Below are 24,925 nucleotides of genomic sequence, written 5' to 3'. Positions count from 1 at the left end.
CATAGAAAAAAACCTTTGACAAATTCAAATTGGAATTAAAAAAATTTCTTTCAACAATGAAGACTTCTAAAGAACCATTTTAGGGGGTGTGTTTGAATTGAAAATGAGATGTCTGAGAATTTGAGAGAGTTGATGTGTGAGAAAGTGTGAAGAAAGTGAAGATTTTTGGATTGAGGTATATTATAGTGCATGTGTGAGGAAAGTTTATGAAAATTTATGAATGATGTGATGACTTTGAGAAGATTTTAAATTTTTTTAAAGGTGTAAAATGTTACTTTACAAATTTTCCCTTATCTATTAAAAAAATTAATAATAAAATTGAGTTATTTTTGTTTAAAAATAAACAACTTTCATATAGTTGATTTAAAAATTATAATTAGAAAATAAATATATATTAAATATAAATAAGTATAATTTAAAAATTATAATTAGAAAAAAATATATGTATTCAACAAATTAAATAAAAACAAAACTTCAAATAATTTCTTAAAATATTAAATATGGAAAAATAAATCAGATTTTATATAAATAAAAAAATTAATATTAAAAACCATCTAGTAATAAAAAATAAAAAATACTACAACAACAATATAACATAATTAACAATAATTTTTTTTATAAAAAGTTATAATCAAATAAATTATAACTCGTAAACATATATATTGAAAAATTGGAAAATAAATCACATCTTATATAAATAAATAAATAAATACTATTTTTTAATATTAAAAAACTTTGCAGTAATGAAAAATAAGAAATACTATAACAATAGAATAAATGAGGGGTAAATTCGAAAATAACATATGTTGACGTGACTTCCCCTCTACATCTCTTCACTATGAGGGGAGAAGATATTTATTGTTATATCCTCTCATTCTCTTCCCCACAAAACTCTGGATCCAAATAGCTTATATCCTCTCACTTCTTTGCCTGTGAACAGTACATCTACGGAAGCAAACAAATCCTTAGGGTGTGTTTGGATTACGGAGGATATGTGTAAGAATTTGAGGAGTGGATGTATAAGGATGTGGGATGAAAGTGTGAAGAAAATGATAATGTATGGATATGTTCCTACAACTTCCTTCTCACTTGTAGAAAGCATAGCCTAAGTTAGTTAATTTATTTAGATATTAAGAAACTGAATGCTTGTGCTCGATGTATGAGGCTATCATTCTTATGCTGATAACCAGTCCCTCCCTCTAAAGTCTTCTTTATTTTGCCACCAATTAATTTCACCCAACATAAAGACTTGATACTTTCCTTTTATGCAGGGTCACGAGCAGTATAATTTGATTCACCAACACAAGAATCAACCTCATACCTTAACTTGTGAAACTCTAGTCTCAAAATCCTCTTAAGACAATGTTTCACCAATATTTGTGGCATAATATTAAAAAAACAAATTTATTATATGGACAATGGGCTTAGATGTGTTTTCCTACCTCTCATCAATAAATTGGCAATATAATTGCATATGTAGGTATATTGAAAGACCTCATCTACATAAAAAGATTGTCCAAGCTTAGCAACACATGTTAATATAAAATTGTATATACAAATTTTAAAATTGAACATAAGAATTATGTTGTTAATATGCATACCATAGGGATGACGTGATCATGCATGCTAATGGATCACTTGTGCTCAAGCTCTCACCTTTTTTAGTTAATAAGTTTTTTAGGTTTGTTTACATTTGAAGTAAAAGAAGGTGGATTCCAATGTTCTAAAAGCTTATTCTAGACATGCTCTCAAATCTAATTGTCCCTTTAATCCGAACTTCTCTAAACATCTTTAAGAGTCGGTAAGAGGTTCTGAAGTGAAAGATTTTCTTAATTTAGTCTTCAATTTTTGGTCTATACATCCTCTTTATATGCATGAGTAAGATACATCCTCTTTATATGCATGAGTAAGAAAATGAACATATAATATAACTCATGGATTGGTTTTAAGAATTTGATGTAGAATAAAACAATATAAACTATAAGAATTAAGAAATTCTAAAGGAAATAATAACTTAGTATTTGTATTAATAACTTACCTTAAAATGTTGAAATTAGTTTTCTTTATCACTACTAGATTTCACTCTTCGTGTTGTCCATGACTTCAGAATTTTTTTAATGGGCTTGACATAACCTCTGATTTTCTAAACCTATTTTACAAAAAATAGTCAAAATTACGAGACAATAAGATGAGTCATAGCATACACAAATTAAAATTAAATATCAACCTTCACCATAAGGCTCAATCACCGAACGATCATTTGTACCCGAATCGTTCTTTCCTACTTGTGAATAATGTCTAATATGATCAACATAGATAAAATATCTTGTTATGAATGTCTAATTGTAACCGTTATGAATTAGATTAGTGTGAACAAAAAACTTGGGGATAGTGATGATATCACACAACTATGGATGAAATTATGAATGATGTAAATGTAACACACGTGGTCATGCATATGATATGGAAGCAACGACTAAGAATGACGATAATTTAGATGTATGACCCTAGGATAAGATAGATTTTGATGGTTTATCGATTCTTTAGCTTTGTTGTTCACTTTTCTATATAGTCATCACATGAGGAGATGTATGACCCTAGGATAAGATAGATTTTGATGGTTTATCGATTCTTTAGCTTTGTTGTTCACTTTTCTATATAGTCATCACATGAGGAGTTGAGAGGGTCACCACCTCCTATTAACACTTATATATATGCAATAATAATATTATAAATAAAATAATATACACCAATATATATAATTAAAAATATATAACTTTATAAATAATATCAATGACAAATAATGTACATAAAGATAATAACATTAACTATTACAACCTACTAACATAATTCTATCTTTTATTCTTCATCACAAATGTTACAATGGTTGCAAGATTGATTTTTTATTCATGATTAAAAAATAAGGGTTTTTCTTTGTATTTAATTAACCTAAATCAAATAGTAAATTTTAGTTATCACTTAATATACCTATAAGATAAAGTAGACATTAATATATTTTATTGTTTAGAGTATGTTAGGTATATATTTACAATGTAAAGAAAGAAATTTGTACAAAACCATGGAGAAATTATAGTTTAAAACATTTTTAACTATTGTGCGAAGATTTAGTGAGAAAGTATCATAATCGATAATATGTAAAGTGTATTATCGATTATGTTATATTATTAATATATATTTTATTATATCATAATAAATAAATAATTAAAATAAAAATATGGAAATAATTTATAAAATGAATTTAATATTTTTTTAATTATAAAAAAATTATAAATTAAATTAATTAAAAATACAGTTCATGTAAATAAAATCATGACGAGAGATAAGATACTACTTGAGATCCTAAGCTATGAAGACACATTTTCTTTGCTCGTCTTCAGTTTTTTCCTTTGCAATTGCCGCTAGTTTGTTAAAGATTTGCTTCGCGGCATTCAAATAAAATACTTGTTTTTAAGATATTTTAAATTCTAAATACTACAATACATGAGATTAGCATATTCCGCATCAGTATTTTACAATTGGGAAAGGCTGATTGCATCCATAATCGTAGACAACATTTTTCTTGCATAGAAAGAGACAAGCATTTGCATCTTTTATTGATGTCCAGTTCAAAGCACAAAACATATATGATTATGAAACAAAGATTTTAACAAGCTTATTCAGAATATGAGCTACTTCAAGTGCTATTTCCAACTTCATGTTTTTCGTGATACATCACGATTCACCTTCATTTCTCATCATATTTGACTTCATTCTCCTCTTGTATCTCACTTGATCTGGGAACTGAGCTGACACTGCTGCTCTCGACTGCACCTTCAGATTCCAATAGCTTTGAGACCCTTTGCACGTCATCAGAGCTGTCAGAAGAATGAGCCACTGACTGATTATCTGACATCTGTTCCTTTTGGGCCACTTGCTTTGGGCGTCTGATTGCTTCTGCAGCCCCAGCCATAGCTATGGGTGGAGGTTGAGGAGGAACCCATACACGTTGAACTGGCTGCTGACTGGATGCAGCAGCAAAAGGTACTCCGTTAGACTCATTTTCATTGTCAATCTCTGTGATTCTGACATTTTTCCTCTGCCACCAGGGCAATGGATCATCCCCATTTACTAGAGACGTATCCTGGGTCTTGGTATTCAAGTCTTCACCATTTACTTGAGATTGAAGCATCTGAGTTGACGTGCTTTGCACCTGACCAACCTCCCAAGGCTATACCAAGGAAAGTTGAAGCATAAAATCAGATTCACATGAAATAATACAACTGAGAAAGGAATATTACAGTTTCATAAGCGTGTGTTTGTGTCTTTACTGCACCACTCAATGTTCGTTGCATGGGTTAAATAAAACCACAATATTCTATCTTTCAGATTAAAAACAAGAAAATCTGCCATTAGCCTATCTTAATAAATATAACAAACAAATTATTCATTTTCCAATTCTTTCCAATCCTTTTTCCAATCTTCGCCTAAATAAAACTTCAGCCAGAAGTAATGGCCAAGGAAAAAAAGTATGTAGTACGGCACAATTTTCTAAAAGATATAAAGACCAATTTAGAACTACCCCAGTAATTTGATGTTTCTCAAACAGTAGATGATTACAAAATTACCAGAGAATTTAGTTTATGTAAGCTTGAAATATCTTGGCAAAACATAATCTAGAAATTAATTTATGACAAGATCAATAGTTTTTCCATGATGGTCGAATTGCAGAACATATCTTGATAAATATGGCCAGTAATTAGATTACAAAAATCGGGAAGCTACCACGCTGCAGATTGGTTCATTGACAGAAAATCCTTAAAGATTACCAAAATAAGATAAAAAAACTTCATAAACCTAAAATATTTAGGAAACGCAAAGTATTTTGTAATAAACCTTGGATCTAGGCACTAAGAGTGGATTTGATGGTTGTTGACTAGGGTTGGGGGGTAAATCACTGATATCCTGCATTAAAACCCAGTGTTATATAAAATTAACAGTGGCCACATAAAATTTGAAAATCCAGTATAGGGGAGTAGAAATGGATCCTCTCACGTCAAATTCTAATATGACAGGGTCATGTTTAAATTCTTTTGGCGGTATTGTTGCATGTTCAAATCCAGTGTCTATCTCTCTAATGGTAGACATTAATAGCTTCGAGAGGAATAAACACAAAATTTAAACATAAGTTGTCGTGTAATCTTATTTGCACACCATACTCTTCTCCACATTAACACCTCTCCTCACATATCAAACTTTAAAGTCGACCAATTTTATAATTTTATATTGATGGTGCACGAGGTGTATAATTTATTAAGCAACTAATTTTATCCAGATTAAAAAGCATAAAGGTTTTACTCTAATATTAGAAGGCTTCTCTCCTCTTTGGACCATGGCCATTATCTGCAAGAAAAAATTGTAAAACTCAACAAAATCTTAAAAAATAGATAACACTCTGTATCCATTCCAACAGATATGAAGAAAGTACAAACAAACCATTAACTACTAGTAAGCAGTTATCAAAACTGAGGCAATTAACACTTTCATATATACTACACGAGCTACTATACATGAGATTTTTCAATCTTTACGTCCTTGTCCACATGACAGACAACAAAAGCAATTATTTTGAGTAGATGACCTTTCAAAAGGTGATGCATTTATTAGAGCCAGCAAAAATGCATGTAGTTTCTTAAAAGCATGGCTGCACCACTCATATTGAATTAGTCCATTCAACAACCAGTTGGGGTTTCTAACCAGAACCTTGCTAATAATTGTGTCTATTCAAGGTTTTCAGCATTGCGGATGCACTATTATAGGAATATATAGGACTAGCTCCTTTACTCAGAGGTAGACCTCCGTAAATAATTCTCAGGAAAAAATGCAGAAAAGAAAATGATAATAATGGGACCCTGATGCAAAGAGAATTCCATATCTAAAACATCACAATTCATGCCTACCTCTTCTTCATTCTCGCCCATTATTAGAGTATGTTCTTATATTTTGTATGTTATGTTGTGTGTACAAAGTTACAGCTGTTAGCTATTGCTAACAACCATCTCTCTTGTATCAATTAAATAAAACTGTTAATTACTGCCAACAAATATCTCCTTTGTTGGAGATTAGCTATAAATAAACTTGTATCCTTCCTCTTTTACAACTTAATGAAATACATACTATTACGAAGTGGACTTTAAGCCTAACTCAACCCCATAAAACCGGCTCATGGGATAAAGTTTGCACCCACTTATATACAATGAAATATTCTCATCTCTAGTCGATGTGGGATCTCCAACACACCCCCTCACGCCGAGAGTGACAGCTCGTGCGTGCGACAACATATTATGGGTGGTTCGATAACGGCCCGATAGCGGGTGGCACGATAGGCCCAACAAACACTCGCTAGGATAGGCTTTAAATGGCTTTGATACCATATTACGAAGTGGACTTTAAGCCTAACTCAACCCCATAAAACCGGCTCATGGGATGAGGTTTGCACCCACTTATATACAACGAAATATTCTCATTTCTAGTTGCTGTGGGATCTCCAACACATACAATTTAATTTGTTACAAAATTCTCTCTAGTTTAGTCTTTTTTACATGGTATCTAAAACCGATTTTCACCGTGTCTTCTTCCCAAATTCTAGGGTTCTCTTTTTGATGTCTTCACTAATGTACATAGCTTTTGCATCACAGTCCTTTCCAAACTTCATTGCTAAGAAGTTTGATGATTTGTATTAAGAATGAAGAAAATGTATTTATGATTTATATCCCTTGTGTAAAATACACACATAGAGGTCTTTATTTATAAATGAGAATAATAACATAATCAATAACATAATAACATAATAATATAAACTATGGGCTAAGCCCGTTACATTCAACAATTTGAATTATCTCCATTGGAGACAGGATGTTGAACCAGTGATCTTACTCAACAGTATCACGCATTTGATCATGTTAATCCTAAGTATCATGCGTGGGATGTTCAAGACCAAACATTACTTGTTTGGATTCAGTCTACTCTCTCCAAATTAGTTATGTCTTATGTTCTTGGATCGAATCACTCTTGTGGTATGGGACGCCAATTGTTGTGGTTTCATTGATCACGATGGCTCTAGTGGTGGCATCGCTCGTCATGGTGGCAGCTCTAGTAGAGATCGTGGTGGTGGTAGATTTGTTAATTTTCAATGTCAAATCAATGTTAAATTTGGTCAGACAATGAACATGTACCATTTTCAATCTAAATTTCTTATTGATCCATCCACAAGAATTTATTCTTTATTATGCCGAATCCTTCAAGACCTCAATCAATTGGGTTAATCCTAATACTATGTATGGGAACACTGCTTAGACAGGCAATGGTGAAGGTCTAAAAATTTATGGTCTTTAGTCCTCTTCATTTGTCTCACCTAATGATTCACACATGACCTTTAAACTTAACAATTTGTTATATGTCCCTTTTATTACTAAAAAACTTAAGAAGTGTTAGCCAATTTGCCAAAGATAACTCTGTATACTTTGAACTTCATCTTGACATGTGCCTTGTCAAATCTCAGCGCACAAATAACATCCTTCTTCGAGGAATATTTGGTGTTGATGGAGTTTATTCATTTCATAGTCTCGAGCTTCAAGATCACTCCTTTGTGCTAATGTCATCTTCCAAATCCTTTAGTAGTTCAACAACAAAGAGCTCTTAGTTTAGTGTTGTTAAAGTTGATGAAAAAAAACTAATGTTGCAAAAGATTCTTGTTGTACAATTTTAACATCTAGCAATGTCAGTTTGTGGCACATTAGGTTGGGTCATCCAAACAATTGTGCAATGAAATTTGTAATGACTCATTGTAAAATTTCTCCATCCAATAAAATTTACTCTTATTTTTGTTCCTTTTGTTGTTTGGCAAGTCACAAATTGTCTTCTTGGGTTTTTAATTCTGTCTATTCTCCTTTAGAACTAATGTTCAATGATCTTTGGGAACCTTCTCACATTACATCTTTATGTAGGATATAAACATTGTGTCTTTCATTGATGCCTATTCAAGGTTCACTTGAATTTTTTCTATAAATTCTAAAGCTAAAACATTGTTTATCTTCCAAAAAGCCAATGGTTGAATTTTAGCTTAATTAAAATAAAGAATGTTCAATCTAATTGGGGTGGAGAATATTGACCATTTACTACCTTTTTAACTAGTCATGGTATTTCTCATAGATTCATTTGTCATCATACGCACCATCATAATGGTATAGTTGAAAGAAAACATACACATTGTTGATTTGGATTTGGATTGCACCTTATTGCATCACACTTCATTTCCTTAACAATTTTGGTATTATGCATTTAGCACTGTTGTATATCATATAAACAGATTGCCTACAACTTCTCTTAAATTTGTCATTCCTTTTCAATAAGGATCCTGACTTTCATTTTCTCAAAGTTTTTGGTTTTGCTTGCTTTCCTTTATTGAGACCTTATCATTCTCACAAGCTTGATTTTAAATCTCAAGAATATTTTCATTGCTCGACTTCCATTGCTTGGTATTCTCTCTCACACAAGGGCTATAATTGTCTTTCATCTACTGATAAAATATATATCTCAAAAGATGTTTTGTTTAATGAACATAGGTTTCCTTATGTTGATCTTTTTTTTATTGCACCTAACTCTTTTCAGTGATGATAACTCTTATTTAAGCTTACATCCCAATCTTACACCACCTCAAAATTTCCCAGCTCCTCCACCAGCACCTTTTGTTACACTTGAATCTTTTAACACACCACCTACCACCTCTAATCCATCCTCTTCTGAGTTTGTTTTTGTCCTTGTTCTAGCTCCAGTAGTCAACTCCTATCCTGCAAATTCAGTCTACATCTGGTGTTCATCAGTCTAGAACTCATCCTTCATTGTTCCTTACTCCTTCATAACCTAAAATTGTTAAGCATGCACTTGAGGATGCTAATTGGCTAGCTGCAATCCAGCAAGAATATGATGCACTTTTGAAGCAAAATACATGGGGCTTAGTTTTTCTACCTCCTCACATACAAGCTATTGGTGGCAAATGGCTTTTTAGGGTCAAGGAAAATGTTGTTGGCTCTATAAATAAATACAAAGCAAGCTTGGTGGCTAAGGTGTTTCATCAAGTGCATGGTTTGATTTTCATGAAACCTTTTCTCTAGTGGTAAAGCCCATTCCAATAAGAGTTATTCTTACTCTTGCTCTTTCACATGGGTGGAAATTCTTTCATATGGATGTAAATAATGTCTTTTTGAATGGTCTTCCTCAAGAAACAATTTATATGACACAACCTCCAAGATTTGAGGTTGGGGATAGATCTCTTGTTGGTAAGTTGAAACTTTATGGGTTAAAACAAGTATCGAGACTATTAAGAAGTGGACTTTAATTTTAACTCAATCTTATAAAACCGGCTTATAAGACGAGGTTTGCACCGCTTATATATTATGAAATATCTTTATCTCTAATTGATGTGGCATCTCCAACACAGACAATGGTTTGACAAATTACAACCACATTTCGTCAATTTAGTTTTCCGGGGCAGTAAATGTAACTCATCACTCTGACTACAGACATCAATCTCAGGTTGTCTATTTTCTAGTATATGTTGATGATATCATAATCACTGGAAGCTCCATTGCTCTGATTCAGCAGCTTACAAATAAATTCCATGCAGCTTTTTCTCTCAAACAACTTGCTCATCTAGATTGTTTTCTTGGTCTGGAAATAAAATATTTACCTAATTGTTCTATTATTGTGACTCAAAGTAAATACATTAATACTTGCTTCACAAAACAAATATGGCAGAAGCTTATTCCATTTCTTCCTCTATGGTTTCTAATTACAAATTATCTAAAATTTTGGGGCTAATATATTTTTCAGATCCTACTCTATTTCGTTTTGTGGTAGGTGCTTTGCAATATGCCACTCTCACTAGACCAGAAGTTAGCTTTATTGTTAACAAAGTTTGTGAATTTTTGGGCAAACCACTAGAATCACATTGGGTTGTGGTTAAATGAATACTAAGGTACCTTAAAGGTACTTTGTTTCGTGGACTATAATCTTTGTCATTTAAAGCCTTTTATGATGTTGATGACAAACGCTCTACTTCAAGAGCAAGCATCTATCTTGGCCCCAATTTAATATCTTGGTGGTCCTGCAAGTAGAGAGTTACTACTAGCTCCAATAGTGAGTGTAAGTACAAAAGTTTGGCACAAACTTCTACCAAACTAACATGGGTTTTTACTTTGCTCATCGAGTTGCGTGTTTCATTCACTACTCCGATTCTTCTTTGTGACAAACAAAATATTGTGTCAATTGCTCATATGATGTTTTCTGAGGGAAAATATTATGACCAAACCGTGTTTCATCTATCATATTCCAGCCTTGGATCAGTGGGCAGATGTGTTGACCAAGCTACCAAGCCCTTTTCTTCAGCTCGTTTTGCTTTTCTCAGAGGCAACCTCAATGTGAAGAGTTTTTCTCCTGAAAAATTCTCTCCTTGAGTTTGATGGGGTATTAGAACATATATTTAATTATATTTTGTATGCAAATATTTTATGTACATTATTAATTACTATTAACAGGTATCTCCCCTGTTAAAGCTTAGCTATAAATTCACTTGAATCCTTCCTCTTTTACATGTTAATGAAATGTATACAATTCAGTTTGTTACAAGATTCTCTCTTGCTCAGTTTCTTTTACACCCACAAACCATTGCCACTCCAATCTCACCATGCCAACTATCCTGACTATTTACAAACTTGTCCTCTTCTCTATTGTGAGGATAGAGACAATGCCTCTAATTCCAACCTCATTCCTCCTTTGAGCACAAGAAAACCAGCTGGCTTAATTCAGCCAATTTGATGGTATCCCATGTTTTTTCTTCCTAGCATTAGTATCAATTTGCTCCTTAATGAGAATTTGCAAAAGTTAACTTCTATAATTTGGACCACAGGACATGTTAATAATTCTACAAGTACAATTACACTGCAACTAAAATCAATGCTTGAACAATTGGTACTTTCAGGCCCTATATAATAAAAGCCCCATAGTGTTATGTTATCGACAAATTAGCAGAGAAAGTTTTAGTCAGTTAAAAATACTAAGTTTGAGGCTTCTCTCAAAACTTCTTTGTAGCAGGGTGGAGCAGTGCCTTAGATTGCAATCTGATGATGAACAATAATAACAAATCTTATCGTTTCTGTTTTCACGTTTATGAATATGATGAGCAGGAGTTCCTACAAAAAGCTTCTAAATATTTATGGACTTTTGTTCCTTCAATTATCTACTTTAGAAAAAATTCAAAATAAAATTTGATTTTGGGTAGTTGTTTAAAAGAAATTTAGAGACAGAGAAGAGAAGGAAGATACAGCTAAGAGAAAATAAGATATCCTACAAAAACAAGATAAATAATACCTCCATATATGACTTTGGATGAAGACCACTTGATGGTTCAACAGATGCAGGTGGAGATGAAGATCTCACTGCACATGATATTCTGATGATAGGTAAATATTCCAGAAGATAAGACTAATTAAACTGAGATTTAATTACTATGACAACCTGAACGCAAGTCATGGTCGGCTTTGCCATTCACAATCAGTTGCTGCATATATTTAAAAAAAAATTGCAGTCATCAAAAGTCAAATTTTGTTTTAAACAACTTATATGAGGATCAGCTGTGCCAAAGTTCATTAAAGATGCCGAGACAGTCCCCATGTATGTCTATTTATATCTGACCTTTGAACTTGTTTGACTGATTCGGAGATCTTCTTGCCCTGAGACGAAACTCCATTATAAGTTATATTGTTGACAAATTGACAAACAGATATTCAATAAGAACTTTTAAGGAAAAAATCTGAAATATTGTTTAAAACCTCCATCAGAAATCTGCAAGAATTTTGGGCATGGTAAGCCATCAATAATCCTCAAACAATTGAATGAAAGCTGAATTCAAGGGAATCATAAAGCTAGAACCCAATTAGAATAGTTAAAATGTGCATAATATTTGTCAAAGCTCTTGGTCTCCATGAGCCACTTTGTTGGCTCTTAAGGGGTTATAAATATACAAGTTTGGCAAATCATAAATCAAACCCTGCATAAATTATTCAAAGCATTGAAAACTTATCGTCAGTCCAAAATGGCAATGATCAATTACCTTCCAATCTTCTTATAGCATTTGTCATTGACTTCATTTCTTGTACTTGCACGTCTAAAAGGCTCACAACTTCCACAAAGTATCTCCTCTCTGGAAATTATAACACCAGATGCAGTAATAACTACATTAATTTCTCATAAATAGAAGAAGTCCAAGGAATGTAAGAGTATTAAAAAAAATCAAAGACATTTTATTGCATGCAAATTAAAGTTCTATAAACCCACCTTCACCTTTTGAAGCCAGAATTTCTTGGCTCACTTTTGCCACTTCGGCAGCTGCAGCTGCAGCTGATTTTGCAGCTTGTGCAGCCTCTTCCATCAATGTTGGTTTGTCATCAGTTTTCTTTAGTTGTTCATCATCATTGTCAAGGACAACTTTACGTATCCAAGATTTTAACCGGGGGAGAAAAGATTTCTAAAACATGAAGCAAGCTTTGAAAGTTATATGCGGATCAAACAGCAATGTGATAAAACTTGGAGAGACATCAAGCACAAGAAAGGATGTAAAATGTCAATAAAAAAACTCACCCTTAAGGTATCCACTTAGAAGAGATTATGCATGACAGTAGGTAGTAAGAATGATACCTTAATTATTATAGCTGTTCCAGCACCTGAAGCAGCCAGTAATCCAACTGCAATAAGGGCATGGGACCAGTGAAACCTGGAGTGTGGTAATGTTCCTGATGAAGTATTAACACCAGTAGAAGCAGGTGAAATCGGCTGCAAAGTTTTTTGCTGAGTTTGTTGCTGATTGTTTGATGATGATTTCAATTGCCCATCTGTTAGCATAACAATAAGCCATGTTCAAAGTGTAACTCAAGCAAGACCTATCCAGTTTTATTGAAAAGCAAGTTAAACAGATATTTCACATGCAGTTTGACTCAGTCCAAAGTTACAGAGGAAAACTTCAATATTAGACACTTCACCTTGATTTACACCACCTGTCTGCACAGTTGGAGCTGAATCCTGCGATTTGAACCAAAGGTAAGGATTAAAACAAATGAACATAAAGCAAATTGATAAACTAATAATCAATTGGTTGCCTGTAAGAGAACAATCTAGAAAATTTTGGGTGACTGGTAAAATAATTTTAAGAAAACAAGCATACTGGCACTCGCCGGAAGGCTTCATCAATCTCCTCCTTTGTAAGGCCCTTCTTCTCTAAAAATGATCGCCTATAGAGGACAGGTGAACCTTTAACTTTTGGGTGAGACAGAAATTTCACAGCATTCTGTACTTGATCTTCCCTCAATGGTTGTGAGTTTACAAATACTGAGGGAGTTGAACTCGGTTTAGCAGGCTCTTCTTCTCTGGTGTTTTGCAGATTCATATTTGCTGGTTGCACAATTTCAGAACCTAAACCTCAAAAAGAGACTCGGCAAATCAATTTTATCATACTCAAAACAATACTTAATCTGAAACAATCCACTATCAAATCCAATTAAGTATGGAAACATTCAAATTCAGTAGCAAATAGTATAATAAAATGACCAAGGCCACTAAACCCGTGAAAAAAGAAAAACAAGGAAGCGAATAGAGACGCAATATAAAAACCATTAGTGTGTCTTCACCTAACAATTTAAGCTATTGTTATTTTGGCACATGACTGCCAAGAAATATAATTTATTCCTAAAGGGTGTCTTGTCAGGTTAAAAGTTTACGCATATTATCCGATACAATGATCCTATCCGAAGGCTAGCTTCAAGGAATGGCTAATGAGGTTAACCCCCCCTAAATTGCACAATTTTGTATATCACCTTTGTCCTTATAGATAGGGATCAAAGACTTTCTCCATTCCTCCAAAATGATCTTAAGACTTATAATCATGTTAAACAACTTTATGAGTCATCCTATACTTTTTTCTCCTTGATCCTTCCATAACTCAAGTTATGGGTGTACTATCGGTTGAACTACTTTTCCAGTATCCATCCTATTCAATGCTTCTTTTACCTCAAATTCCTGAAGCCAAATCTATAATTGAAGGTATAATTTTGGAGCTCCATCTATGGTATGTAGCCTATCAAAGTGCAATAAAATCAAGTATCCTTCATTACATGCTTTTTAAAGTAGCCCTACCACCGATCCCTGATATCTTGTCATGTGATTAAAAAACTTTATCTTCTTAATCCTTCTTGAATTTAGGCTAGGCCCTTACTCAACCTCAAAAACTAGCTCACAAAGTGAGGAATACCTAAGCCATTTTATAAGCTTTACATATATGTATATATATAAAAGGACAGATCAAATTACACAAAGAACCTTTAAGTATATACTCTCTATCCTCACCACTTTTTTTTAATCTAACAGACATCTTAAAGTTAATCTTTGGAGTTACCTTATATATAAATAACCACTCTTAATAAACTTAGTCTCCCTCTTAATCTTATGTTGCTTACATGCATCCGACCACTAAGAATCTTTACCATATGGTCAAAGCCCTATTAATCACTAAGTGTCTGTTTTCTTACCTTTTTAATCCCTTTAGTCATCTCAATGCACCTATTCTTAGCACTACCATGTGCCTCCCAAAATCCCTCTCTAAAAGTTTTATTTTCATCCTTCATTTTTCACTATTTGATCTTTGAAAACCTACCTTCACCATTTTTAGTTACTTTTCTCTTGGCACATACACCAATAAGGACCTTAACCTAGACCTTGTGAGCAGTAATCAAGCTCTCTCCAAGTATGATTTTGCAACAGCTGTAGAGCTTTCTATCCAACTGCTTTATCATATAAATCAATTTGAGAACATGCCATCCCACTTCTATTTGTTCTAAGACACTTCTCCATTTTCTTAAAACAAGTGCTAGCAAGAGTAGGTTCAAAAACTGAAGCAAAATATAGAATAGTTTTATCCTCTGCATTTGCTTCCCTAAGACCAAACCCTCATGCAAACCCCATATCATCTAAATTCCCATCTATGATACCATGTAGATCACCTCATAGGAAAATCATATTCCAAATGTTATTTTCTGAAGTAAACATTCTAAATCCTACTAGAATTTGATCTTGTGGTTCTCTCTTAACTAACCCTGTGCATATGCACTAATACCATTAAAATTGTCTCATTCCAAATTTAGAGCTATGATCCTATGTCATAACCCTTTGTGATGAGTTCATGAATGAAGAAGAAGAACAAGAATACATCATTCCAAGAAGAATCATAAGGAGCATGACAAAAGAAAATATTCTTGCTCATAAATATAATTTCTGATTTTCTTTATTTTCTATTTCATGGACTCATAAAATTGTAGGATTTATTTCTTTGTAATTTTTAGGTACAATTGAAGCCCATGTAGACTACAATTCTTGGCCAAGCAGAGCTATATGGAGGCAAGGAAAGCATGTGCTACAAAGGAGCAAAAAAAGCATGACTAATCCATGGGACATGCCTCCAATATTTGGTCAGGCTTCAAGTAGCCAAGGATTTGAATTTTAAAATTCAAATTTTCCTCCTTGTGTATCTTAAATTTTAGTTAAACATTAGATTAGTCTAGAATTAGGAGTTACATTTCATTTAGGAATTATGTTTGTAAATTTTATTGCCATTTTCGGATCACTCACTTATAAATAGTCATCTAGTCTCTTGTAATTCACTTCTTGATATATGAGATTCAGAGAGAATCTTTTGCACTTGTGAGTGTGATTCCATTTCTGGAGAGTGTTATCTTAGTCCTTAGGAGTTAAGTGGTGATTCAACCTATGGTGCTTATCTTGGAGAAGGAAACATGAAGTTTCCAACTCAAAGTGGCAAACCTTGCTTCCATCTCCTTGGTCTTCTCACCTTTGCTCTTTTATTTTGAGTTCTTCTATTCCACTTGTTTTGTTCAGTCACTTTCTTATTATACTCCATTCAGTCCATGTTTTGTGCTTGTTTTTTATTTCTTTGTTCTGTTTGTCATATAACTCCATTATGTTTGGTTCATTTGAATTATATTCATTTCAATTTGGTTCAATAGAATTGTTTTTGTGTTTAAATTCTTGTTAACTTGTTCCTGTGCTCATTCATTAATGTCTCTCATGAAACATTTCATGACTTGAGGCAAGGATGAGATTCAACTCTTGTACAAGCTTCGTTTCATATGCCTAATTGCTTCCAATGCTTCTTTGATTCGTATCACTTTGACTTTGACATCCACAATATCATTGTCTACACCTTATCTAAAATTATGCCTACACAATTTCTAGACTTTGTTATGTCGGTGTAAAGGAAGCTCAAAACCCAAAATGTTTAATTTCTTTGCCTTTTATCCTACCCACATAGTTTCCTGAAGACACAAATAATATTTATCCCAATCATTGTTAACACAAGATTCACCTGTAAGTGGTGGTCTACATTCGAAGTGTCGAGACAAATCCTACTTTCAAGTAATAACTTATGTTTCACTACACTCAGATGTTAACGCAACAGCTCTTGTCCAGTTAATATGGTACTCAACCCATACAAGAAATAGTACTATCCAATCATTATCCATGTCTTGAAGATTAAACAAATTTTTAACTTTTAAGTAGCCCGTTAATTGCCTAACCCAACCGTCCTCTTTTTTCCAAGCCAGAGACCAACTATATAAGATAGAGCAAATGTCCAGTTCCAATTGAATAGAGGACTTAAAGTGGGGAGAACTCATCAAAGAAACTAACGAATCTTTCTTGTAGCACCCGATGATCATAAATGTAGGCGATTAATCATTAATCTAAAGAGAAAATAAAAAAGTAAGCAGAAAATTCTTTAGTCTAGTTGGAACCACAAATTGGTCATTCGGTGGAATTAAGAAAACAGTAATAATAAGTTACACAAACAACATAATAGTATTTTGGAAGTCCCAAGACTCTGGAACAAATATATTCTGGTTGGAACCACAGACTTTGCAAATTCACTTTATTTATGCATTATATCTGTCGTTCAGAAAGTTATAGTAATTCCACTATTCCAATGATTTTAAACACGGTGTGTGGTGTTTAGTACCAGAAAATGGAAGAAGAAGAAGAAGAGCTTCGCAATTTTTTTATTTGTAATGAATAGCAATAGTACACGTGTGACTAAAGACAGGAAGAAAAGAAAGCAAAAAGTTGCAATTCAAAGCAAAAGGTAGAATCAACGGCAAAAGAGAAGGAAATGAAAACCTTGGTTTTCGTCCGTGGCAGTGGGAGTGGGAGGAGGCGGCGGCGATTGGGTGGCCATGACGGCTACACTACTGAGAATTCAGTCCTGCGTTGGAATTTCAAGCCCGAAGCGAAAGGACCAAAAGATATATAATAATAATAATAATGATAATAGTAAGGGTGAGTGATGACGAAGGTGGTTAGAGTGTGAAAGGGAAAACAGAGGATGAGATTACAGTGAAGATGAGTGGATTAGCTGAAGAAAACAAACAGAATGAATGAAGGGTTTTATTTGTTCTTCTCTTCTCCTTCTCCAACCATATCCTCTTCTACTCTACGCAACACCCAATTGGCCCAAGAACCAACATCTTTCATTCCCCTCTTAAACTTTTATGGGCATTAATTTCAGAAAATCTTTATGCTTTCCACGATAAAGAAAGCTAAACAAGATAAAAAAAAAAATGGAAATTGAACCTGATTTTGAAGTTGTTTAAATAAGAAGTAAAATAAAACAAAGATGAGAAGTCAAAATGATTTTGTTTGATTTAATGATTAAATTTAGGCAATATAATATATATAAGTTGGATATAAAAAAAAAATTGTATATAAAATCATTTTTTAAATTTTTCTCTTAAGTTTAGAAATATTATTGTCTTGTAAAATTATATATCTAAGGAAGGCAATGAGGTAAAGATAAAGCTTAATGAGTAAGGAAGTTGGTCCAAGTAAATAGTTAATTTTTTAACAATAATTTTATCTATTTCTTTTCTCCTCTTGGGTGTTTGGTAAAGAGGAAATCTTGTTGGTGTACAATTTATTACTTGAAACTTATTAGTTGATCAGTTAGATTTCTAATAATAAGAAAAGTTATACGTTGAATATATTTTGGGTGCGGTGGTATAACGATATAAAAATTGACACCAAATATTAAAACATAAGAGTCAAAATAAATTTGGTCCTCAAAAATCTACCGAACTTGTTAGATCGAACTAAAATAATTGTAATTAAACTGAGACATTTTTATGCAGCCCATTTAACCCGTAATGTAAATATGCTTAGTTCGAATTGGTCCATTTATAAAATAATAATATTTGTAAAGAAATAAAAAGTAATATTAATATTTTTAAACACATACATGTATTGTAATTTATATATCAAATTATTATATGTAAAATTAATATTAATTTTATTAATATGAGTTAAATTTTAAAAACATTGTGAAGATCTTAATGGTAGAAGAAAAGAGAATCCATGGTTAAGTTTGTGACACTTACAATGAAGAAACAAATAAGAACAACTAAGCAATTGAAAAAGAGAATAGAATGAGGCTTAAAAATAAAAACATAACATATGATGAATTGCAAAGGACAAACGCAAGAAAAGTCATGACTTTTGAAAGTTACTTAAGATAAGAACTAAAGAGTAGAAAACTCTTAAGATGTGTATTCACAAAAAGAAAATTTTATTCAATCTTCAAATTATTTTACAAAAAGAAAATGTCTCATTTTATCGATTAATATTTTAGTCTAAGAATAAGAAAAATGAAAGACTAAAATGAAATATTAATCTAAAATTAAATTTCCTAATCTTACAATCAACTTTTATGTTAACTCTTAAACTAGATTAACACATGGTAGTTTCTTAAAATTAAAAAAATACATATTCTTTAAATCAAGGAAAAACACATGATAACCAACCTATATGGTACCAAGTTTGTTTATGACATAAGTGAAGAAGTTATAACCAATCGTTATACTCGTGAAAGTAACATGTGTTAGGTTGAAATTATTCATGTGCTTCTCTTATACTTTTCAAAACCCGTCCACATGCTTCTTTTGGTAACTCTTGAATTGTAAAACATTTCAACATAATTAAGAAATATTCTATGATTTAAGAGTTTTACAAATTTAAAAGTTTATTTACTTTTCTCTAAAGCTTTAACTATTCCCCTTATAAAACTCCTTTTAAATATTCTTTTTATTTCTTCTTCTATGATCTTTTTTATCAAGCTTCTAGTGTGTATTCCTCTTGGTTCTTCTTCTCTATTTTCAAAAAACTTAGACCATAACCCACAACAATGATATCAAAGTTGATGATTTGTCTTTATGACTAGCTTGGACGAGTACAATATAGAATAAACCTTGTATCGAAAATCTTTCTAATAGGGATTTCAGATAAGTATTTTCCATTATGATAAACAATTGTACAAGTAAAGTTCATCATTAAAGTTAAAAATGTTTTTACTTAAGGAGGGTTGTACTAATGTGAAAGAGACTCACATATAAGTGGGAAATTTGTTAGAAATTCACGTGTGAATTTGAGTCTCACATTGAATATAAATGAGAAAGTTAAAACATAAAGAAAAAGACCAAAAATTTATTATCTTAAGATTTTGAATTGAAGGTGGTGTAATAATCTTTTATATAAGTTGTTCATAATTCTGTGAAATCTCCACACTGAATTCCCTTTTGAAATACTAAACACCAATAAGTAATTTCAAGTTTTAATTAATTATCAACATTAATTGACAAAGTGATGAGAAAAAAAAAATGTCTATTTCATACTCAGAAGAATTTAGAAAGATTTAACCAAGAAATCAAAGACAATCTTAAGAAATTAAATACAGTCTTAACCATGTGTTTAAGTTTATGAAAATAAAGATTAAACTGAAACACCACATTTTCATAAGTCAATGATAAATAGAATGTTGTTTCACGTAACTCTCCAATATAAAAATCCAGGCAAAATGTAAAACTATCAATATATCCAAAATCTCACAAAAAAAATCTTAATTCAATAATATTTATTTAAGTATTTTGTGAGAGACCCTCCTTATTTAAGATTAGAAAGTATGTCCAGGAAGCATCTCCAAGTAATTAAGTTAGTTTTTTTATTCTTTCCACTCTATTTTAGAAGAAAATAGATTATTATAGAACTTCTTAGAATATTCTCAATATATTTAAAATAAAAATTTATCAATTTTTACAAAAAATGTTTATGCTTCCTAATTTTTTTTTTCAAGCTCTTCAAGTTTTCTTCTAATCGTCATTCCTTTATTGGTTCTTTCTGTTTCATCTTTTTTTTTCCATCTTTTTAGATTTTTTTTTTCTATACATGGCCTCATAACATACTTCTTCTGCCTAGATTTTATTTTTTTAAATTGCTTTGAATGATAATATATATATATATATATATATATATATATTTTGTTGACTAGTTAGGATAGTAATGTTGACATATGTCCATTACATTGAAATGTACCTAACATTTATCTTTTTTTAGCATGTGAGATAATCAAACACCCCAAACTCAGAATTCTTACTATTTGTAGACATAGATACTCTCATGCTTTTTAAGGTGTGGAAAACATTGGGCTTAAAGTTTAAAAAAAAAAATATCTGGCTCAATTGGTAATAAATGATAATTCATGTTAGTTTGGTTTCTTTTAGCTCACCCGATAAATATTAAATAAAGCGTTGGTATTTTCTTTACCCAAAATATTCAATCATGCAATAAAAGAAATAGAAATAAAATCGCTCGTATGGAAACAATACCAACACTTCAAATTTAAATGTGAAATCTTTCTAACTTTTTTTTTTATCAGCAAAGAATAAATAAAATAAAATGAGATACTTCAGGGTGTCTCAACCCTTATACAAAACTCCAAAAACAGATTTTCTATAACCCTACCAACTAAGGATCCAACAGATATTGTACTACAGATCAAACTAAAATCCCATACAAAGGTCGAATCTTTCAACTGTGTTATAAGTGATCAATTTACAAAAGATTAATCATATTCATTAATCACAAAGAAAGACATATCTCAATATTTTTTTTCCAGTAAATGCATCCATAATTCTAAAACTCTATGTAACTTTTTATAATTTGTTTAAACAAAATGAAAAATGAAGCAAAATAACTAATCATAAATAAAAGAAAACAGAAGTAAAACTCATGAAAATAAAATAAAAACATGCAAAAATTTATTGCCTCCTTAACCATTTGCTAATTAGTCTTCAAGACCTTTTAGTCATACGTACAAAGTAAAATATATTAATATATTAGTCATGGAAATGTTAATAAATTTAGATTATTTCTAAAAAATGTTCTTAAGCATAACTGGAGGATGATGTGTTCTTTATGGTCACTATAATGAATGCTTGCAACTATATTATTATCAATGGATTTTATTCAAATAAATGTTGATAAATTAGCCATTACAACTTCTTTTTCATTATTAAGCTGTTTACCTCCACAAATATATATGATTTAACAATTTTTTATATTTTAAAGTTATTTCAAGTAGGTTTTAGCTTTTTTTAAATAATTTTTACTACTAAAAAATTAGTAAATAAAAACCAATTTTAATGAAAAAAATAATTAATTACTATATTATTAAATTAAATATCTTTTTATAAATAAAAAAGTTATTAATATTTAAATTTATTTTTATTAATAATAAATAATTTATCCTTCAAAATCCTTTTATCATGCTTCCATCCTCTATCTGTGTCACTGAACCACATTTCCTCCATCTCCAGCAATTATATAAGACGAAACATAAATTGTGTTTAAATGATATTTTTTATTAAAAATATATATAATTTTCTAAAATGAAATTTAATTAATATTTTTACAGATAAATTAAAAAAAATTAAATTAATTATACAAAAAACTGCATTTTTTTATTTATGTCCTTTTATATTCTAAAAAATATATAATATTTTTAAATTAAATTATATTTTAAACATATTTTATAAATAATTTAATTTAATTTTATGTGTCAATAACATAAATATATAGGCTAATATGTTAAATTAAAATCATGATATATAAATTAATATTAACTAACTTATATAATTATTTATATATAATTACTTTTCTTTAAATTAGAACCAGATTATTTAAGTTTTTTAAAAGCAATGAAGTATTTTAGTTTAGGGTTTTGTGTTCGTATGTCGAAATTATAAATAGTACGTAGCTCGCCGATATGAAATTATAAAGGACATTCTCAAAACATCTAAATCTTATCAAATAAAAAAGTCTCACGTTATAAATAAATAGACAAAGAGAATATTTAGTAATAACGGGTAAAGTAATTGGTAGATGACAAAAAAATTATAGCCAATAGGATTACAGTTTACGAGTTATATTAAAAAAAACCACAATTTTCAGATGAATATAAGATATCACCCTTTACTCAACTTTATATAATTGATTTATAAAGTAAAATTTATATCTATTAATATACTTATAATAAATCTAATAAAATAAATTTTAAATCTCAATCTTATAAATTCAATTTTTAAAATAAATTTTTTATATCCATTTTATACTATAAAATATTTTTAATTTGCTATTTTTAAAATAATTCACCTGTAAAGTTTGTATCATTAATATAAATCAAATAAGTTTAATAAAATGAATTTTAAATATAATTCAATCACTAAGGCTTCCACCTTGTCTGTTCTTAGAATTCTTTATGAATAGGTATAGTCTACCTATATATCGTTTTTGTTAACATATGGGTTTTGGTCTAGTCCCCCCGTATTTTTGTATTTTTTTTTCTTTTCTTTTTTCTTTTGTTTAATAATATTTTTTTTTTCATGTGATGGTAAATGATTGTTGTTACTTGAGGTGTCAGCCTAGCTGAGATCTTAAGTGGCATAGTGATACCTAACATGAAAGCTTTTATTTAAAAAAAATATAATTCAATCACTTATAAATTTGACTTTTAAAATAAAGTTTATACGGATAGAAAAAACGCGGAAGCAACACACATAATCACGAATCAACGGCAGAAAATAAACAACACAAGATTTAACGTGGTTCGGTCGCCAACTGCAACCTACATCTACACGGGCAACTATTAGGTTTTCATTATATTCTGTTGCACGCCAATTACAAGTACAATAATCTCTTTAAATAAAAATTATAAAATAGACACAATGATTAAGCTCATTCACTAAACATGATGCCTAATCAACCCAATCCAATTGTTCAACATATACTTATCTTATATATATAAATATCTTAATATTTAGCAGATATGATATTCTCAACACTTAATCTCTTGTATGAAGTCCACCAAACATTCATATTGAGCTCTATGTTGATTCATCCTTTATTGATGGTGAGCACAAAAAAGTTTTGGCATGGAGCAATGTGTGGAAGAAAGAAGAATACGGCATGAAGAGTAGCTAGGGTGCAGTGACAGAGAGAAGCATTGTATAGTTTGTTTTGTGGGCAGAAAAATAGGAACTGTCTGCGTAGTTATTTGGCCAGGTGGAGCATATCCCTGTGACCAAACATAGGACCAAAAGCTAGTGTACATAAATTAATTAATAATAGCCCTTGGATTCTTTCACTAAGGACACAACACGGAATTTGGTACCTATATGCATCCATTGTTTTGGCCAAAAACAAATAAAGAAAATAGTAGAAAGTGAAATGTATTTCTAATTATTTCATTGCGTAAAAAGTATAGTTTTTAATTAATAAATATGTCTGCATAGAACTATTACCACGACTCATTCTAAATGTATTGATTTGCAAGTGAATCTTAATTCTTTCTACAGGTCAAGATAAGGTAATTACACTAACATCCGCATGTCTACAAATGTGTTTTGGTGTGTAAGAACTTTTCATAATTTCTCACATTTAATATTTTGATCTACATTATTTATACAATCACTCAAATAAGATTATTCTTATCAATCATAGTTATTTATTAAAAAAGTTAACATTGACTTCAAATTAATTAAACTGCCTCTATAAACATCTAAATCATTTAAAAATATATTTTTTACAAAACCTCTTAGGTTAGACATCACTATTAAACTTGACATGTTAACTAGGTTGACATCTCAAATAACGACAATTATTTGGCACCACATGAAAAAAGTATTATTAAAAAAAAATAAAAATTATTCACCATTTATTTTTTAAATGTCCTGATGCTATGCATATTTGGAGTTGAGTTCGGAAAAATTTTCTTACTTCTCATTTCTCTTATGTGGATTATCTTCTTTCTTTTATTAAGAGTGATGGTAGACCTTTAGTTAATTTGATTAAACTTGTTGTGATAACTTTTTCTAGATGATATGACATATGAGGAATTATACTAGAGTTTAGGTTAAAATTGATGTTTCTATGGTCATTTCGATCATTAAATATCTCATTTGTCTAGTTGGTAATTTGTCTAAAAGTTTTATGCAAAATGATATGTTTGATTTCAATGTGCTTAAGTTTTTCGGTATTAATACTCGTTGTGATAAAGTTTTATCTCCTCTTCTTGTTCGATGGGAGTTTCCTTCTCTTGGTTGGGTTAAAATAAACATTGATGGTGCTACTAGGGGTTCTTCTGGTCTTGCTACTTGTGATGGTATTTTTCGTGGGAGTATGAGTGAATTTATTAGTGATTTCTCTGCTTTCCTTGATGTTCAGACCGTTTGGTTGCTAAGTTTTATGAAGTTATACATGTTATTGAACAAGCTCACAAGATGAGTTTTACTAGTTTACTAGTTTATGTCTTGAATGTGATTCTGCCTTGGTTTGTGCTGCATTTACTGCTAAGACTAATGTTCCTTGAATGTTTTGTAATAGGTGGAACATTTGTCTTAACCACTGTAGAAAAATTAGGTTTAAGATTTCT

General features: G+C 31.0%; 1 protein-coding gene across 4 annotated transcripts; it reads right to left on the bottom strand.

Moving 5' to 3' along the window:
* Nucleotides 1-3,574: 3,574 nt before the first annotated feature.
* On the bottom strand, nt 3,575-17,907 carry LOC137807861 (peroxisomal membrane protein PEX14). Of its 4 annotated transcripts, XM_068608692.1 has the most exons (12): nt 17,290-17,781; nt 13,274-13,521; nt 13,092-13,131; nt 12,751-12,944; nt 12,391-12,580; nt 12,167-12,256; nt 11,749-11,786; nt 11,572-11,614; nt 11,425-11,492; nt 5,356-5,400; nt 4,894-4,962; nt 3,575-4,228 (listed from the first exon to the last, which is right to left on the bottom strand). In XM_068608692.1, exons 1-12 carry the CDS (start codon nt 17,345-17,347, stop codon nt 3,746-3,748), a joined length of 1,566 nt encoding a protein of 521 aa, XP_068464793.1. In that variant the 5' UTR covers nt 17,348-17,781; the 3' UTR covers nt 3,575-3,745. The 4 variants fall into 4 exon arrangements, with proteins under 4 accessions (XP_068464793.1, XP_068464794.1, XP_068464795.1 ...); XM_068608693.1 differs by lacking the exon at nt 5,356-5,400 and having other exon boundaries at nt 17,290-17,907; XM_068608694.1 differs by lacking the exon at nt 4,894-4,962 and having other exon boundaries at nt 17,290-17,695.
* Between the last annotated feature and the right edge of the window lie 7,018 nt (nt 17,908-24,925).

The sequence above is a fragment of the Phaseolus vulgaris genome, chromosome 3, assembly GCF_000499845.2.
Source record: "Phaseolus vulgaris cultivar G19833 chromosome 3, P. vulgaris v2.0, whole genome shotgun sequence".
NCBI classification, from domain to species: domain Eukaryota; kingdom Viridiplantae; phylum Streptophyta; class Magnoliopsida; order Fabales; family Fabaceae; genus Phaseolus; species Phaseolus vulgaris.
The sequence above is the reverse complement of the archived record's forward strand: the minus strand, read 5'-3'. Positions and strand labels throughout refer to the sequence as shown.